Source organism: Dunckerocampus dactyliophorus, chromosome 4 (genome assembly GCF_027744805.1).
Source record: "Dunckerocampus dactyliophorus isolate RoL2022-P2 chromosome 4, RoL_Ddac_1.1, whole genome shotgun sequence".
Lineage (NCBI taxonomy): Eukaryota > Metazoa > Chordata > Actinopteri > Syngnathiformes > Syngnathidae > Dunckerocampus > Dunckerocampus dactyliophorus.
Window position 1 is genome coordinate 20694620 of NC_072822.1, and position 19588 is coordinate 20714207.

At 39.1% G+C, this 19588-nt stretch overlaps 1 protein-coding gene across 2 annotated transcripts in view; it reads right to left on the reverse strand.

Moving 5' to 3' along the window:
* Positions 1 to 19588, reverse strand: part of slc15a4 (solute carrier family 15 member 4) — a 46748-nt gene that overhangs the window by 17477 nt on the left and 9683 nt on the right. For both annotated transcript variants that reach the window (XM_054772628.1, XM_054772627.1), the window contains exons 6-8: positions 17693 to 17873; positions 12554 to 12712; positions 7462 to 7620 (exon numbers count right to left, since the gene is read on the reverse strand). In XM_054772628.1, coding sequence (XP_054628603.1) covers positions 7462 to 7620; positions 12554 to 12712; positions 17693 to 17873 — 499 coding nt within the window. The remainder of the gene's footprint in view (positions 1 to 7461; positions 7621 to 12553; positions 12713 to 17692; positions 17874 to 19588) is intronic.

Genomic DNA, 19588 nt, shown 5'->3' on the forward strand with positions numbered 1-19588 from the left:
AAACGTACAGCGGAACAGCGCCAGGCACGATCAGAGGAATGAATACGCGTGACTCACTTAATAATTTCTTGTGTCCAACCTAGTAGATTGATCTTTAAAATTTAAACGAAATTTGAACTTTGAGAGTGTTTAAACAGGAGAGAAATGTGAGAAAATGTTAATTCCCCCCCCATGAGAAAATTGTATAAAGTGTACGATGAGGGGTTTTACAACCTTAAAACATATTTCATAATTGTAAACAAATAAAGTTTGCTACGTCGGGGATTTCACTTATTGCGGGCTATTTTGGGATCCTATCCCCCGCAATAAACGAGGGAACACTGTAATGTGTTTTTCTTTTTACGGGCAGTTTGCAGTCCCTTTGTCATAAATGACAGCTTTCAGTTCTTTTGCTGATTAGATATTTCTCTCACAGGACAGTGCTTATCATAGAAGGTTCATGTAAATATTTAGAAAGTGTTCATATGCTTCATCCACATGATTTTCACTGTACACATTCCCATCTTCGTTCTTTCAGATCTTTCTTAAAAGCATTGATGCGTTCCTCTGTGCATAGTCTTTGGAAAGTCCTTTTTGTCTTCCACCTTTATCTTTTTATACATTTTTTTGTAAATTGTAAACACTGGAAGCTGGCCACTGATATCGTTAATTAGCAGACCACTAGTTGTGCTGTTATCAAAATCATTAGTGAATATACTGTATTATAAATTAGCGTTGCACAATGGTCTGTTATTCTGCTTTGTCTGGTGATTTTAGGATATAGACTCAAACTGTACATTCTATCTATGAAGTCATCTATTATGCTTTGTGTCGGTAATCCTTCCCTGTGCATCGTTCTTGTGAGTTGTGTCCCTTTTCTTTGTTGTCTTGGTGATTATGATTCTTTAGTATTTTTCCAGGTCCTTGATGTCTTTGACAGCAAGCACCCTGGCTCTGGTCCTCCATTTAACTTGATGTAATTTTTACAGTTGGCACTCCATGTACCTTGGATCTTTCCCTGCTTCCTCAAGTCGCGTACTTTCTTGGCAATGTCAGTGGTGTGTTTTGTTAGACGCTCATTGATGTAGACATTTCTTCCTTTAGGCTTCTTTCCCTGTTTCAGCAGTGCGTTTTTGAATTTCCTGTGGTTGAACTTAACGATGTTGACGGGCGTGGTGTTGCTTCTGCCATACAGTGGGATGTAAGTATCTATGGTGTGGATGTGTACGTCCACCTCCTTTGAATGTAGAAAGTTGTCAATTTATTGCTCCATTGAAGCAACATCCATTTCATCTGGTCTTTGCTCCCGACTGCCCTGGCATACAAGCTGGGTTTAATCCAGAGCACCGTCAAGATCACATCGTTCATTCGTTCATTCTCATCCATTTCATCTATTGTGTTCTTCATTTGCTCAATTATTTTCTATTTTGCTTCTTTATCGTCTTTAAGAGCGGCACTCAAGGTGGCATTATTATCCTTGTAATACCTTGATTTTGTTGGGCTGCTCTCTATTTTCCTCCCTCAGGTGTTTAACCTCGTCTTGAAGGCTGTTCTGCTCTTTTACAGCTCCAATATATTTTTGCAGGTTATTCAGCTGATGTCATACTTTTGCTGCATTTTGTGCACTATTTTCCAGGATTTCCTGTTGCAGTGTATTAATTTGCGCAGTCAATAGATTTTTCAAGCCATTAAATGCTGAGTGCTCCCCATGGGTCAATGGCCGAAACAGCTGGGGCGGCATCCTACTTCTTGAGTGGCCCCCATGGCTGTTAGCAGCTCTGTTGGTGGTGGCATTCTTCCAAGGGTAGCCTTTCCAGGGTATCTTGATCCGATCTCTGCGCCTGAATCAAATTGTATTTTTCTTGGCATTGTTGCTAAGCAACTACATTGAGCTTGCCTTACTAACTGCTGTCGGCACCTATAGTTTGTTTTCGACGAGTTCGTACCTCTCACCAGTCCGAATTGAAGTCGGATGTCAGCACACTATTCTGATTTTGTAATCACCTAGTGTGGTCAGGAAGACGCCAAAATAGTTAAAAACTCTCATAAATAGAAAACAACATGGTTGATTAGAGCTGTAGGGTAGATCTTTAAAAGAAAACTGCACTTTTTTTGGGAATTTTGCCCATCATCCACAATCCGTATGTGAAACATGAACACATATTTCTTTGCCTTTTCTGTGCTTTCTAACGAGAGAAAATGAGTTAGCATGAGCCAGCTAACATTGCACGTCATGGGAGGCACCAATTATAACTATAAAGTCCTCTAAAAAAAACCTCTTAACAACATTTAATCGTTTTATATACATGCTGTGATCATGCATTAACAGGTACATTGGTGTATTTTGATGATTTAAAACTTTACCAGAACTTCTTTCCAAGAGGCAATGATTTCACATAGCCCATAGGAGCTAACACTACTTGCGTCAACAACAGCAGCATAGAAACAGTGGCAGTACTTATAACGTCCACTCTCACTGGGATGGCTCTTTCTTTCAGCACAAGAATTGTGCTCCAGTCCTCAGGTAAAAAATGCTGACAGTAAAGGAGCATCTTGTAGAGTCTCCGTATCGAAATTGAGAACCAGAAGTATCCACTCTTTCTTCTTGTGTTACTCCGCCAGATAAATATAGTTTTCGTGTGAGCTGCTATAATGGCAATATTGCTGTAGCTTGGTTAACATACAGGTCAGTTATGTAAACGGAACACTATTGGTGTTTTTTTTTAGGATATTTTTTAGGGCTTTATGGTCGTAAGAGGTGCCTCTCATGACATGCAATGTTAGCTGGCTCATGATAACTTGTTTTCTCTCGTTAGAAGGCACAGAAAAGGGAAAGAAATGTGTTCATGTTTCACATAAGGATTGTGGATGATGGGCAAAATTAAAAACAAAAAAAATCAGTTTTCCTTTAATGGGCTTATGGTAAAAAAAAAAACAAAGTCTAGTGCTGCTGCCTTAATTAACCTAGTCATATACACACGTATATATAAAATACATTTGAACTTTAGTGGCTACTTTTTGGAGAGTCTACTTTTTTTGATACACCCTGTATGGTACAAGGCAATATGGGGTTGCTTATTTGACTACACAAACTACAGTATATATATTATAAATCCCCATTTGACTCAATCTTTCAAAGAAAGAAGGTTGCTAATGCCTTTAGAATGTGCCAATTAATTAAATGGCCTTTAAAATAGTCATGTCTTTAAAAGTTTTTAATTTTTCAAGTTCTAATTTATTTATACATGAGGAGTTAGGGTTTCAGTTGAACTTGTGCCCACGAGGGTGCCAGACACTTTTACACATATGGAAGGCTACTTATAGCTGGCAAAATTAAATAAAGGCTTGCTGTCAAAAACATTATGAAGCCCACATCTGTAAAAGGAAAGGGGGATATGTGACCTAGTCAGGTTCAGGAAGTGCTTTAAGACATGACTTTCTGATTTCCAATTGCTGTCTGAGACTTCTCTGTGAACATGTCTGTTTACATCATCGAGTAGGTAAATGACAAGACTGATTACACAGAGCGCCCATAATATGATTTACTTGACCTTGGGAATCCAGAAGAAACGGGTCAGTATCATTTTAACATTAGAAAATGGATCAAACGATCCACATTCAGCAATATGACGACCAAATATTTGATGTATGCAATAACACCCAGAGCTGCAGAATGAAATTAGACGGGAAATCAAATAATTTTGTTTCAGCCAGGAATATAGTAATTTTATGCAATCCCTTACTTGCTCATAAAGCATGATGATTGACACTGAAGTGTTGCACAACAGTTTCAGTTACTTGCAGTTTAAGTTACATTTTTTACACAATGCGGCCCCTGTGAACTTAGTCCATTGTGACATAAAAGGCCTCCATTAAAACACTGACATTTTACTCAATGCAACCCAAAAACTGCTTCAACAGGATGTGCGAATGTCATCTTGCTCTGGATGTCTTAAACAGTCCTAGACATCTGATATGAGATTGCAGAGAACTTGAACACTGGTCAAACAAAAGCCCCTTTACTATCCTGGGACTAGAACAGCTCACAGAAGAGCTAATTTTCGAATTGAATTTACCCATACAAAAGGGGTTAAAATGAAATGCGGACTATGACATTTCAAGAAACAAAAGCCCTGTCTGTGACGGACACGCTCGTGAGCAGAATAGAAGGTGGATCTCAACTGATTCAGCTTGTGAGAGTAAAACAGCATTATACTGGAGGGCACAAGGGAGTTATTCCAGCCCTTTACGAATACCAGATAAAAAGAGCAATACGCGAATTGACATCCAAAGCACATGGGGAAAAAATATGGAGTGGATACGAAGGTTAACTCATTTTTGTACATAATCACACAAGATAGGAAGATTAAAACCAGACATGGCTGAAATAAAAGTAATTTTCCCACAGCTCTGTCTGGCGATGACTGCTCAATAAGTGAACACATGTAGGTCACATATGCTATATGAGAAAGTAATTATCTTATGTTGACTAAAGAGCTAGAGGCCAAATTTTATATCCAACCAGTTTGAATTGATGATTTTTAATAAAACCATTTTTTCATTTTTAATTATTAGAGCCCTTATCATTCAAAGCACTGCTTTCACTTCACTTCATCTAGAAAACACACCTGCAGGTGACATTAACTTGCTATTTGTTATAGCTTAATGTGCAATGAACAGGAAAGAGGTGAAAAAAATTTTACTGCATGTGAACAATATTATTTTTTTCTTTTTAGTTGCCAGACTCTTCCTTAAATAGTCCTGTTTATCTTGGATTTAAGAAACGGTTTAGGTTTATTTTTATGGCCCTGAGGCCATATTTATTTCAGCTGAGTAGTGGATCCCACATGCTCAATTTATTTATTTTTCTCAGAAAATAGGCCGTTTTTTTTTTGTTTTTTTTTACAAAAACAGATCTCATTCACCCTCCATCGGTGGTAATTCATAAATACTTGATGATACAGGTAAAATGTACAGCATACATGTACCACTGTTCGCCCACAATTTTTACACGTTTGTCTTTATGCTTCCCTAACAATTGTTTTTTCGCCCAGCGGTGAGATTTTGCACTTTGTTCGGCGGTCCCTAAATTTACCATAATTGCTATGATACACAGAAGTGAAACTTGTATATACCTTCTACATTGTGACTCCGATTCCATCTATTCATCAATCATCTTATATCTGGGGTCACCAATGTGGTGCGTGCGGGCACCAGGTAGCCCCCCACGACCACATGAGGTGCCCGCAAGCCTGCTTTTCATTCAGAGAACACTGGAAATAAATGCATGCTGAAATACAAAATGTGAGTTGTGGATACCAGCGTTTTGTTAATGTTCTGGTAAAACGGTTTGTTTAGGTTAAAAAAAGCGATGAAAATGTTACAAAAATGAGTAGCTCTTGGACATTTTCATTTTGTAAAAGTAGCTCTCACAATTTAAAAAAAAACGTTTGGAAACCACTACTACATTATCATTTGTTAGCGGTATACATTTTATACTCTAAAATGTGTTAAAGTGTGTGAGGCATTTTGATGAGAGATGGAGGAGGGCTATGAATCTAATCTATTAATTACAACAGTCACTTTTTTTTGCCAATGATCCGAAATCGGAGGAGAATGCCAACATCAAGCTAGCAGGAGGGTTTAGAGGCAGGGGATTCTTCCTCTTCTGTTTTGTGTTATTTTTTGTGTACATGTAATTTTGTGTTTCATCTCAGTTCCATGTACTTTTAAAATGTAACTGGTGTGCTTTCATATGTTCCCGCAAGCCTCGTTGTTGCTAATGCTTTATGAACAAACGTCTCAGAACTACAGTTCAATACATCCATCCATCCACTTTCATGTCATCAAAATCCTAATGGTCTTCCAAATGCCTGTTTGTGGGCATGTCTGTAAAAATTCCTGCCAAACACATCAATCATGGAATTACAGCCTTGAAATTTCCAAACCAGATGGCAACACAATATCAAGACTCAAACTCAAAATATCAAACTCTTAATGCAACACTCCACACACGCTGGCTGGCTTATATTTGTGATGAGCAGGTGGAGACAGAGTGACAGCATCAAGCCGTGTTATGCCGGACTAGCAGTTCCATCTCTGTGCTAATGCTTCAGGGACAGCTTTACTTAAGACGAGCAGGGAGGTGTAATCAGACCTCCAGCCTGTGATTAATGTTGCTCATCTATCTTTGGGCCAGTTCAACTTAGTTAAATTCAGCCCAGTTCAGCAAGGACGCTGTTTACAGAACACTATTTTGCCTGAGGCCATGGAAATGAGTTGAATCTTTTCCACCTAGAGAGGTAGTCTTGAAGACTAGCATCTAACAAACCGTGAAAAACAGCCACAAAACAGTCATTCCTGACTTACGTAATACATTGCCTTTGTGTCATGTGTCTCTTATCTGTGGCCAGGAGGATGTTTTAGTCTATTTATTCCTCTCACCTTTTTAATTACTTGTTTTAGCTAACAAAAGATGTCTTACAGGCAATCTGGCTCAACTATAACTGGTCCTAAAGTCAGGCTAAAATGAGAAACTGATGGATTTATGAAGTGTGCACCCCATCTTCCAGTGCTAACATCATCAAACATATTTCCATACCTGTTAGGCACTGCATTAATGAGCTATTAAGGTTTTGTGGGTAAACAATTGATGTTGTCGCATGCTCAGGAAAATGTGCATCTGGTTCAGCAGCCTTCTCTCAGTAGAAAGGCCATCTATCTTCTGCCAGCACATCGTTATTCATTCTGCCACTTGGACAGATTTACATGAACCTTTTGTCGTTAGGCTGACACGTCTATTATACTATGGTAAACGCCCCTTAAAACAAAAGGGAGTGCACAGGGTGTTACTCCCCACTTTGCACAACTAATTCAGCAAACCCGTAAGTGGACTTTAAATCAACACAAGCTATGAACATTCTTAAGGCATGTCTTGGGAAAATAAATTTCTGCAATCCGAATCGATACGGACAATTCAAAGTCCATACACATGCAGTCGATGTGCAACATCAATAGCACACTTTGCAGTTCAAAGCACGTTTGGTCAGTTGTGATGGTGTGTGGACAATACTGTAAGGCATCTGTTGATGACATCTTGATGATGGCAGCACCATTATTTCAATTTAACTCCAAAGTCATAGCATGTAGGCCTCTAATGATTCTGCAATGTCAAATCACCAAGGGGTCAATAACGCAAATCACAGCTCTTTAGTGGGGATGGGCAATTACATAATTTCCTGTATTATTTGGAGGCAACGCTGACTATTATTATTATTATTAAATGAATGTTTCCCCAAATAGAAAACTTCAAGCTCTAAGCAATGTATTGTACTGTATCTTTCTGCAGACCTTAGTAGGGTTGTAGAAATTGTTGAAGAGGTACATGTACAACAATTATAACTCCCTTTGTCATATTTGAGAATCCTTGTCTTCAACACTACATAGTCAAATTATGACTTTTTTGTCTGCTACATCTCTTACCAAAATCTTTGTGAGATGACATCCAACCAATCTCCTTAAGTGACACGATAGCCAACAAACCAGAACCAACAAAGGAGCCAATCCCAGAGAAAAAGAAGAAGAGCCCCATGATAGCACTCTGCATCGACTTGGGGGCAGCCGAGTAGGCAAACTCCAGTCCTGCAGCAAAGAGAGAGAACACACATTTATTTCATTAGTAGGAATAAAAACAGTAGGCTGGTTGGTTGGTTGGTCGGCTGAATGGATGCATAAGTAAGTAGGTAGGTAGGTAGGTAGTACAGATGAGTAATATAAATGAATGAAATTTAAATTTAAAATGTGGTCAATTGTGTGCAGTAAATTGATGTATCACATCTTGAAGCCCCTGATTAAAAATATATATACTATATACTGTATATAATACATAGTCCAAGATGGCGCTGCAGACTTTAACTCTCTTTTGCTTTTGGTGTCTTTGTCCATTTGTTCTGTTTATTGTGACCGCTCGCTGATCAAATACTCCAGCGTTATATAGATTATAAAGATTGAGCAGACCTCCGCTGAAGTTTTTTCGCCATTTTTCATCAATCCGGAAAGGATTGTGGAGGCGCAGCAGCTACAGTATCTATGGGATACGTAGGAGACGCAGATGGGGTAAGCGCACAGGAGCGCTCATCAAGCTGAGGCAGCGGGGATTACGCACGGCGTTTCCGTGTTCTAGCGAATGTCCACTCCCTGGCAAACAAGATGGATGAACTGCTGCTTCTCATCAATTCAAAGATGAACACAAACTTTTGTAGATCTACCGCTGTGTTTTTCACTGAAACCTGGCTCAGTGAACACATCCCAGACAGCTTGTTACATCTGCTGGGCTTTCAACTTTTACGAGCGGACTGTGTCATGGAGCTCTCAGGGAAGACAAGAGGAGGCGGCATCTGCTTCTCCATAAACGGAGGCTAGTGTACAGATGTCACAGTGTTAAAGAGATCATGCCGCCCTCATTTAGTCTGTTTTTATGAATTGCAAACCTTTTTATTTTTGTGCTGGTAGGTGTCCACCTCAAGCCTGCATATCGGAGGCACTACAACACCTGGATGATCAGACCTGGAGGAAAAATATCCAGACTCCCTGCTCATCATACTTGGGGCTTTCAAATCTCACCCTCCAACTACCAAAATATAGACGACACATAAAGTCTCCCACCAGGGACACTGATATATTGGACCACTGTTTCACAGTTGTAAAAGATGCATATCGCTTTGTCCCCCGTGCAGCTTTAGGATACTCTGATCACTGTCTGCTCCATCTCATCCCGACCTACAAGCAGAAATTAAAAACATCTAAACCTGTGGTGAGGACAGTGAAGAAATGGACAGATGAGTCAAAGCTGGAGTTACAGGCCTGCTTTGACTGCAATGATTGAAGTGTTTTTCAAGCTGCAGCCTCAGATCTCGGAGAGCTCTGTGACACTGTGACATCCTACAGTGCATCAGTTTTTGTGAGGACGTGTGTGCAGACCAAGATGTTCCGCACATACAACAAACCCTGGTTCACACCCAAACTCAGGCAGCTGCGTCAGGCCAAGGAGGAGGACTACAGAAGTGGGGATTGGATCCTGTACAGGCAGGCCAGATATTCCCTGACAAAGCAGATCAAGGTAGCTAAGAGGAGCTACACTGAGAAGCTAAACAGCTTTGCTGCCAACAACCCTACGTCAGTTTGGAGAGGCCTACCTGACATCACCAATTACAGGAGACCATGCCCCCACCATGTGGAAAACCCACGACTGGCTGACGACCTTAACACCTTCTACACCAGGTTTGAAAGTAACTCATTCACACCCCTCACCAGTAATGGAGGTTACTGTTACCACTGTGTGTGTACTGCCAAATGAAAATTAACAAAATTCTTATATTGTAGGTAGCACGCTGTAGGCTAAAAACTGATTTACTGAGTTATTTTATTAAGGAACATATACAAGTAGATTTTAGAATAACCATTTGCATTGATGTTTATTGATTGAATTACTGAGTGCCTTAAAATAAATACAGTATAGTTATAACTGTTTAATCAATTAATCTAATAACTTAGTAAATGATTAGAAGTAGTTCATAGAAGTAATGCTTTATTAATTAATTCACTGAATAGATGAACAACTGCTTGTGTCAAAGGTTAAGTACAAATAAGTGAGTGGTCACACATACTGAAGGCCAGCCGAGATCAGCAGCCAGATTAGGGCACAGACAGGGGCTAACTTGAGCCTTGAGACAGACTGGAAAAAGTATGTAATGTTTGTGCTAGATAAGTGTCAGCAACTCAGCGACTATCACCTGCTGGCATCATACAACTTTGTAAAGGAAAAATGCAAAAGTTATCTTTGGAGAGACGGTGCCAATGGTCTGGGGAAAACTATTTTAAAAGGTGGGAGGGGGAAGAGTTCTCTCATTCAGCTGGCGAGGAGGACTAGGGGGCCGGTGGATGGGACAGGGCACGCAGTTTCGGAACTGCTAGACTATTCTATCTGATTTATTCTCAATACAATTCTTAAACTTATTCTGGTGTGTGAGTCTTCTTTCCTTCTCATAACTAATATGAGAAGGAATAACAAACGCATAAGGGGGAGGTGAAATTGGCTTAATTAATTTTCTAAAGTGGTCCTTTGACCTTTAATAGGTTGTGGAGAATTTCATCTCCAACGCCTGTTTTATGATGACTTCATAGAATAAGACAAAAATACATTTAAAGGAAAAAAGCGGGCATGCTACTCCAATTGAGTTGTTGCATAAGTAACTGACGCAACACAAGCCTGCACAGCGCTGTCTTGTCAAATTCGCCGCGTACTTTACGAAACAAGTTTACCAAGTAACTTTAGACAGAAACCGAAACTTAAAACAGAATCAATTCCGTGTCCAGGTTGCAAGGGTCTCCAACTTTCATCACTATAAGAGCTGTGAACTATTTGTTTTATTTATGACTGGCAACACTTAAATTGTAAACTACTTTATTTATCAAGCAGATCTCCACTCAGTGTGGCCATCATCTTTATGCTATATTTTGGTCGTTTGTCATTATATAAAGGCCTAAAGTCTGAATTCCATCCATCCGTTTTCTATGCCGCTTATCCTAACTAGGTTCGCGAGAGCGCTGGAGCCTATCCCAGCTGACTTTGGGTGAGAGGCGGGGTACACGCTGGACTGGTCACCAGCCAATCGCAGCGCACATAAACAAAACAATGATTCATGCTCACATTCATACCTATGGAAAATTTTGAGTCGCCAATTAACCTAACATGCATGTTTTTGGAATGTGGGAGGAAACCGGAGTACCCGGAGACCATGCAAACTCCACACAGATGGATGGCTGGACAAGAGAGTAAAGTTTTTTAGTGACATTTGAAAAAGCTAGTACGTACGAATGTGATATCCACTTTCCTGTGGGACAAAAACGAGTTCCCAACTAACTGCACCTCAAGCTAGCCGCTACCTAGCTGCCTCAAATGCCAAGTACAGCCAGTGACAGACAGGCAAAGCGTGTAAACAATAATGCAACAATAGTCGAACTGAGAAAGATTTAGTAAGGGAGTGATCAAACACGCTGGCATTTATGTAATATGCTGCTGCACGCAGATCGATTTTAGTGTTCCGCTTTGAAAGGCCTTTATCGGCATACGACGATCTCATGTTTTTTACGGAAATCGGCCCATATTGATTGGTGGCCGATACATTTCAACACAAATCATGCTGTTTGCTGTCATGGAAGAAGGTAAAAAACTGAGAGACAGAAGCAAAAAAAAAAAAGTCTTATTTTCAACCACCAGACCTGTCTGCCTGCAAGCTGACATTGATAATTTCATGGCACCTCAAACGTGATTTTTCAAATAAGGCCCGATAGCTACATCTGTCTGGGGAGATTACAGAACTGTGGTTAAATATGTTTGCTTTTTAAGACCTTCCTCGCAGGGCTACACAACACAAGTTAATGTGATGAACAGTTTCCTCATAGATACCTATGTCCTGGAAAAAAAAAGCGACAATAAGCATGGGAAAATGGTAAACAAGGTAGACCTTTCTAGACGTTTATAATGGTACATTTACATCTGAAGTTAACCTTTCCATTTCAGTAAACATTTATAGCTTATACATATTGTAGAGAACTAAAAAGGATTGTGAATGTTATGCACAGAAAGGGAACAATGCACACAAGCATTGTAACATCATTTACGTTATGTGAGACTTATGTTCACACTTCCAACACAAATGAATCAAACAATGTGACCTTTCAAAGACACGAAAGTAAAAGTGGAGGAAAGACATTGAATATACCATCTATTATACAGAGTTATTCTAATACAAGATGATTAAACGGAAGTTTTTATTTTTACTCAAATACTTAATGTCACAATTCTGTCAGTTTATTTCCTTGAAGTAAGCTCAGAAAAATAAAGACAGTGATATATTTTCTAAAGATTTTAGGGAACTAAACACTGCATTTGGGTTTGATGTACAGTAGAGATGCAAGGGTTGATCAATGAATCAATGATCAATCAATATTCTCTGATTTCAGCCTGTCAATTATGAATATTTTTTTATTTCTTTAGTCATCCATGAAACCAGACATATTTTTGTTTTAGGCTTCCCCACTCCGTTTGAAACCGTTTCTTAAGATTAGAATAAACAATAACTAAATAGCTCGGTAGCATGCTATGTTTAAAGCAGCGGCCGTTTCATGTGTCCCTGCAGTGATCCCGTAGCCTGCGCATTACAGTTGAACAATGTATTGTATTGTAAACAAACAATAACAGGCGTGTAAAGGCGTGTCATGTATACAGGGCTCTAATAATAGTAAAACAATTATTAGAAAGTCATAAACACTTTTTATGTGCTCTAACTACAAAAATATTCAATTTATTAATATTGAATCTTACTTCATGGAAATTCACTTATCGTGGTCGGGCCTGGAACCAATTAATCGTGATAAACGAGAGACGACTGTACTTGTCAATTTTATTCAAGAATACAGCTTGTAACTCTGTGTAAAGGTGAATTACACTTAGTACTGTAATTGATGATTTCTACTGGAAATGTCTCCACAGGTCAAAACAACAGTACTGTACCTGCAATGCTGGCAAATATTTCGCTGATTCCTATCAGCACGTACTGAGGCACTTGCCACCAAATGGGTAAATCTGCTGCATAGTAGATAACGTTGCCAAGCACCTGGTTAATGGGACCATTTGTTCTGACAATCTCCAAGCGTTTGGTTTCCAAAATACCTGATGGACAGACAAAAACATTCATCAGAGCAAATATGAGTAACAGTGAAAAGCAAACTACAAACAACACTAATAACAAATATGATTGTTCTGATTAAAATGCTTACTTAAGGTAATGTATTACGGACTGAACATGACGCACCATTTTATTTTTTTTTTATCATCTTGTAGGTGCATAACCAGCAAACAAACTCTAAAACATTTGTGGACTCTGTAACAACTTAATGAATGAGCTTTTTTTTTTTTTTTTTTTTTTTTCAATCATTCCCAGCCCTTTAATTAAGACTGCAACTGCAAGTTTCCATATTATGGCAGATATTTATGGCACTCCTCAATGACAAGAGCTGAGTAGATGTCATCAACCACCACTGCGTTCTTTAAGCTTTATTTGATAGCTATTATCATGCAGCCCAACAGCCATTTGCAGATAACGCCCAGAGGCAGTCTCATATCATAACTACACTTAAAGCTGCACTTGAGAGCAGTTGTAGCCTCGTAATCCGACTATGCAATAATACCAGCTGTCCATCTCAGGCCATGCGGCCACTGGGCTGCCTACACTAAGTCCTTCACTGCAAACACACAACCGTGCTTCCCCACTTCTTACTAAACATCACACAGCCCAACATGATCTCTAGACTTGGACACCTAAAAGCAAATGAGCTCCGACCAAACCAAAGCAGATTACAACACACATTTAAAAGGAACGTCAACCCTGCTTTCTTCAGCCTCCCTCCGTGCATGTCTAAAGTGTTGAACCTTTGCACACAAATACAAATTGTATCAGTAATCAATCGTTCTCTTCATGACATATTTTTGTTGGCCTCTTTGTACTGCATAGGAGGTCTAACTCTGCCTGCCATGCCTAAGAGCAAAGCCCATGAAATCTTGTGAAATTGTGCTGCACCAATTTCATCATGAAAAAGTCCTGCACAGTCCTTGCACATGAGGATGAACATCAATGTTGGGGACGCAGAGTTGCGGGATTCAATGCGCTGCATATTCTCTAAAAAAGATGACATCTGCAATTTTATTTACAATTTTCCATTTGTTCTCAGGATGACAAGACTTTAGCCTTTGAGGTTATCTGCTTATGTCCCGTGGATAACCTCTATGGATCGAAGAGCACAAGCTGAGGGGTAATACAGCACAAAAGAGTGCAAAGCAACTCCCAGGAACTGAATGCATGCAAGGCATCGACACTACTGTGACCAGCATTCAAGGCTGTGCCAATAATTAATGGCAGAATTCATGTTGAAATGTTCAAATGTGTGTGAAAGACACTGCTTAAATATTGTTACTGGAAAGCAAGTAGCACATAAGTGTCAAAATATCATCTGTTTGTCCAAACAGACCAATCTGTTGAATCCAGGACACACTGGTTGTGTGTAAACTCACTGTTCTGTGACCAATGCCCACACCACTACACCATCATAACCCTTTCTCCCCACTCCGTGGAATTGCTTGCTGCAATATTCAGAATTCATTTTGCTTGAAGTGAAAGGGCTGTACTTTTCCCCAAGAAGTGGTGTGAAAAAGCGACTACTTGAGTGGCCTTTCAACATTATCACACAATATATACAGTCTACCTCATCACTTGCCGTTTTAATTTTGTGGCTTCACGCTATCACGTTTTTTCAAAAATATATTTAAAAATATATCTTGCTGTTTCGTATTTAAATACAACCAATTATTAGTAAAAACATATATGCATATTGATGCAATTTTTACATATTTCTTTTGCCTAAATTGAACATTTTTAATGGCCAAATGAACTAAAATACATACAGGATACTTAAGGCATTAAGAAACGCATTCCAAGACGCTGTAAACAATGTAGTATTCAACCACTGGTCACTAGGTGTCAGTAATATTACAGTAATGTTTGGTGAGACACACAAACGCCAGACTTGATCGCCGGTACATGAATTATCTCACAACAGGCATAATACAAATGCAAGCTAATATTGCTGCAGTAACTCAACTGTGAACCCCGACATCACTTCCTGTCTGCCCACCACTCCACTCCCCTAGGGAACACAATTATAGCAACACACACAAGTCTTATTTTTGTCTTACATGGCTTAGTTACTCTTATTATGTCTACTATATTGGGTAATATGAGTGTAAAGGTGACTTTAAGGGTGTTATTTCAAGTCTAGGGGGCTCCATAAACAGGTTTTTGGTCTAACTACAAAAATAGTCAATTTATAAATTGAAAACCAATTAACTGCGATAAACAAGGGACTACTGTATACAAATGCACATGTCTCCTGAAAACATTAAAACGTCACGTCACATCATTTACGTTATACCTTCACTACATCACTGATGAACAGGATATTTTGATGAGCTGAGGAGTCAAGAACAATATTCCACAATATATCACAATTACCACCTACCCCCATCAAAAGTTCAGCTGCAGTTCACATTCATGTTTGTTTAGATTGTCCTCCTATGCTTTATACCATTATAGTCTAATGTAGTCTTTCATAGAACATACCACTACAGGAAGTAATTCATTTATCATATGTCGTATGTATACATTTCTATTTTATATTAAGAAATATCCCGCTTTCTCAGTTACTCATTAATGAAGAGAGCTTCACCACGTGACGCAATGTCTTGACGCTTGGCTCAGAGAGGGGGTAGTCACTCAATTTGAAAAAAATTGAGGCTTGTTCATGTGAGCAAATATCTAAATTATTTGACTTCTTTTGCAAGAAAAGTAAAGGAAAGCAATGCAAAGCAATGATGTGATAGCATCACCACATAAGTAACACGCATCCATTCAGATCCAATCAGCAGAGTTTGTGAATGAGTTGTCATTTCTTGTATCAGGAGATGCACCAATTGGTGGGTGCTCAATGATCTTTGATTGTGCTTCCTCCACACATAGTATATTATATGTACATAAAACCTGCCTTTAACCCTGCAGGAAAACTGAATGTTAGCCTCCCAAAAGATGTAATGAGGTTGAAGATGACGAAGCTATATTTAATTATGACTGAACGCTTCATACTATCATTAATGTATCCAATTCTGTTGGAGGTACAGACAGAAATTCATGGCATTTAAAATATTTTTGTTGATCGCACACACATTGTTGAGTGGTTAAAGTAAAGTAAACTGCAACTGTATTCTCTAGTGGGTTCAGTGCTTGCCATGATGTACAGATTAGACAAAAGCATTTATCAGCCACTGTGCCAAAAGGAAGTGAAAATAAATGAAAATACAGTTGGTTTCCCCTTTGCAGTTATAACAGTCACATTTCACAAGCTGTTGAAGTGTGTCTATGGGATTTTTTGTCGATTGATTCAGAAGAACCTGATAAAAAGGCTTGTCATCTCTATTCTAGGTCATCCCAAACATGCGGAAATTGGAGCCTTGACGCTATGGTTCTCTGCAGGTTCACTCAACTCAACTCACTCAAGCATACCTTTATTGCTTTATCGCTTTTTATCGCTTTTTACACCGGGGCATGGCCATGTTGGAATAGAAAAAGGCTTTCACCAAACTGTTCTCACCCAGTTGGAAGCATACAGTGGTCCAAAATGACTTGGTAGGATGAAGAATTTGGACAAGAGAGGAAAATGGGGATGGAGACCAACTCTTGAATGCTTTTTTCTACATAATGATGATTCCATGGAAACATTAAAATAATTACGGTACTCTAAGAATGAAACTGCCACAACTGTTGAAGATTGGACCTCTCTGTGTGTCCTTCCACAGTCTAAAACATATACAGTATGTTAGGTTAGTTGAAGATTCTAAATCAGTGTGGATGGTTGTCTGTCTATATGTGGCCCATGGCACTTAACAGGATAAGTGGTGAAAAATCAATTAATGAAATACCAAAACTGCTAAATTGAAATACTACAGTTTTAAGATGTGCAGGAAATGTGTTAACGCTCATTCACCACAGAAGGTGCTTCTCTTTATGGTAGTGTTGAGAAAAGAGGTCAAGTCAAAAAAAGAATGTGCATTGATTCTCATTGTTTACTTTCTGCCTATTATCGTCTTGTCTCTTTCAAGCATTTTAGTTTAGTGCACAGTGTATCCCCGCATATTCGTGATTCAGCATTCAGCATTTTTGGTCAATAAATACTTTTTTATTTTATTAATTTTTTTCTTCAAATGTTGAAACATCTCTTTCACCGTATGCTTCACTGATGTTTTTTCATCAACCATTGATGCATTTGTTGGGCAGTCCTTAAACGCACCATTGTGTGCTGTGAGATGCAAGTGAATGAAGCACAAGCTTCAACACTAAATCCAACCTCAAAATTCAACACAAGTTGATGATCGTCAGTTATTACTGGAATTACAACAGGCAAATAGTGTGGATTATATAGAAGTGGCTTTGGAGAAACGCCTTCTCTAGCACTAGCCTAACCACCAGGCTAAAGGCTACACTGTGACTCAGATTCCATCTGTTTGTTATCGTTACATTATCATTCATTAGTGGTGAGTACCGATACATTTTATACTTTCATTTAGTAAGTCACTTTTATTGCAAATACTGATCTGCGATCGGAGGAATGGGGCGATGTCAACAAGAAAGAGGGTTGGGAGGGGGGAAAGTGAGCCATGTATCAAAAATATGCATTTTTATGGCCGTCTCAATTACTTGTTGTTTTTCGCCATTCATGGGTAGTCTTGGACCGTAACCCCAGCTCATAGCGGAGATCTACTCTGCTTGTACTGTATCAATGCCGCTGCTGCCCCATAAGGCTGGCCGCCAGAGGATGAAATAAAAAAATGATTCAGTGGCATTGGTGCAGTCTTTCAGGTCATAACAATGAGGTGTCCAAGCTCCACTACGAAGAAAAAAATACCCAGGGCGTCACCCTGTATGTCTGGGCCACATTGTCTGTTACCTTGAATACATGACAAAAGATCCCTGACTTTGTTCTCTCCTTGTTTGTCTGGCCAATTTAAAAGGGAGTGCACAGAGGACATCGCTGTTTGTGTACTCACCCGCTGCCACAGCCGACCACATGACAAAGAACATCCCCACTGCAATCCTCTTCAGAGAAGAGGGCAGCAGGCCACGACGTTTCAGAATAGGGTCCACCACTTTGTCCTTAAGAGGAATCAGCATGAGGATGAGCACCGCATCAAACATGGTGAGCCATGCTGCAGGGAAGTGGAACGTCATCTAGAGGAGTCATAGGAAATAGATGAGATAAAACTGTACAAAAAGCAATAAAGCGTGAACACTATGGAGAATGTCTGCAAATTCTAACCCAGTTGAATGTGTGTGTGTGTGTGTGTGTGTGTGTCTGTCTGCCTTTGCACTTTTGACTTGCTGTTACTTTGGCACCCCCAGGTGGTGAAAGCCAAATGTGACTGAAAAATAAAATTAAAACACATCTAGCTGCATTTTCACAAAGTTTAACAGAAGAAAATAATTAATTTTGGTCTTCTCAATCAGACAATCAAGTGCTTTTTAAAGAAAAGTCAGTCTACAAGTGTGCATTCTTTATATGAGCAAAGACACCACAAATCCCTTAAAATGTTGTCAAATTGCACATGCCATTTGATGTCCTGGTATAGCTATGGTTTAGCATACTTGCGTATGTCACAGGGACATCTAAATTGGATTAAACATCTGGAAAAAGGAAAAGCACATTCAGATTAGGTGGTGTTTGATTTGAGATTGAAAGCATTGAGGCCAAGTCATTTTTTTCTAGTATAAGAAAGAAACTATAACAACTGGAGCAAGACATTTAACAATCCTTATTTTCCAAATTTGACAAAAAACAACCAGAGATGTAAAAATAGAAAGTAACCACCTCACAACCGCGAGGTACGTTTTATTTAACATCTTTGTCTGACTCTCAGATTTAGTAAAATACAATAACCAGAAAGTGAGATGGTGGTGGTAAATCATATCCTAGCAGATAATTTAATAGAGAGGACATACTGTATATTATGTGGTAAAATAAAAATGACAAACTCGATTAATGGTGATTCTCCAGGCACTCAGGCTTCCTCCCACATTCCCAAAAACATGCAGGTGAGGTTAATTGGCGACTCTAAATTGTCCATAGGTATGAATGTGAGTGTGAATGGTTGTTTGTCTATATGTGCCCTGCGATTGGCTGGCGACCAGTTCAGGGTGTACCCCGCCTGTCGCCCGAAGTCAGCTGGGATAGGCTCCAGCATGCCCCCGCGACCCTAATGAGGATGAAGCGGTATAGAAAATGGATGGATGGATTAATGGTGAGTCTTTAAAAAAACTCAAAATGTTTGTAATTAACATAATCTATTTTGCTAATTTGTAGCAATGTGTGCTTAAAATCACACTGTACCTACTAACAGTCTGCACATGGCTGAAAGTGCATTCTATCTACTGCAAAAGGTAAAAAAAAATGACAAATTGCCCCCATCATACTGTACTCATGCATATATATTCATGAAGGCGTGGGTTCTGTGAAACAACGATGGGGACACATAACGACTATCTGATTTTATATTCTATTGTATCTATGAAAACTGCAAGGGAACACACATTACAGGATATCTATTTATAGACTGTTATGTTCCTTGTTGTTTCAGTTATTGGATTCGCTCAGTAATGCGCCACAATTCACGGTTTGAGGGAAGTGTCCTCACGTAATGCAATCAGCGGCGGCTTAATAAATCAATATACACAAGTTTCATATGGATTTCACATTTCTAAATTCCATACTTTTTCAAGACTGTAAATGAATGTATCATTAGAGCGGCAACAATTAATCGATGAACTGATGATTCATCCATTAACCAATTACTCGATTACAAAAAGCTTCAGATTAATTGACTAAGAAAATAATCATTAGTTGCAGCCCTAACATCATGTTAATATATTATGGAATGAATCACTTGTTT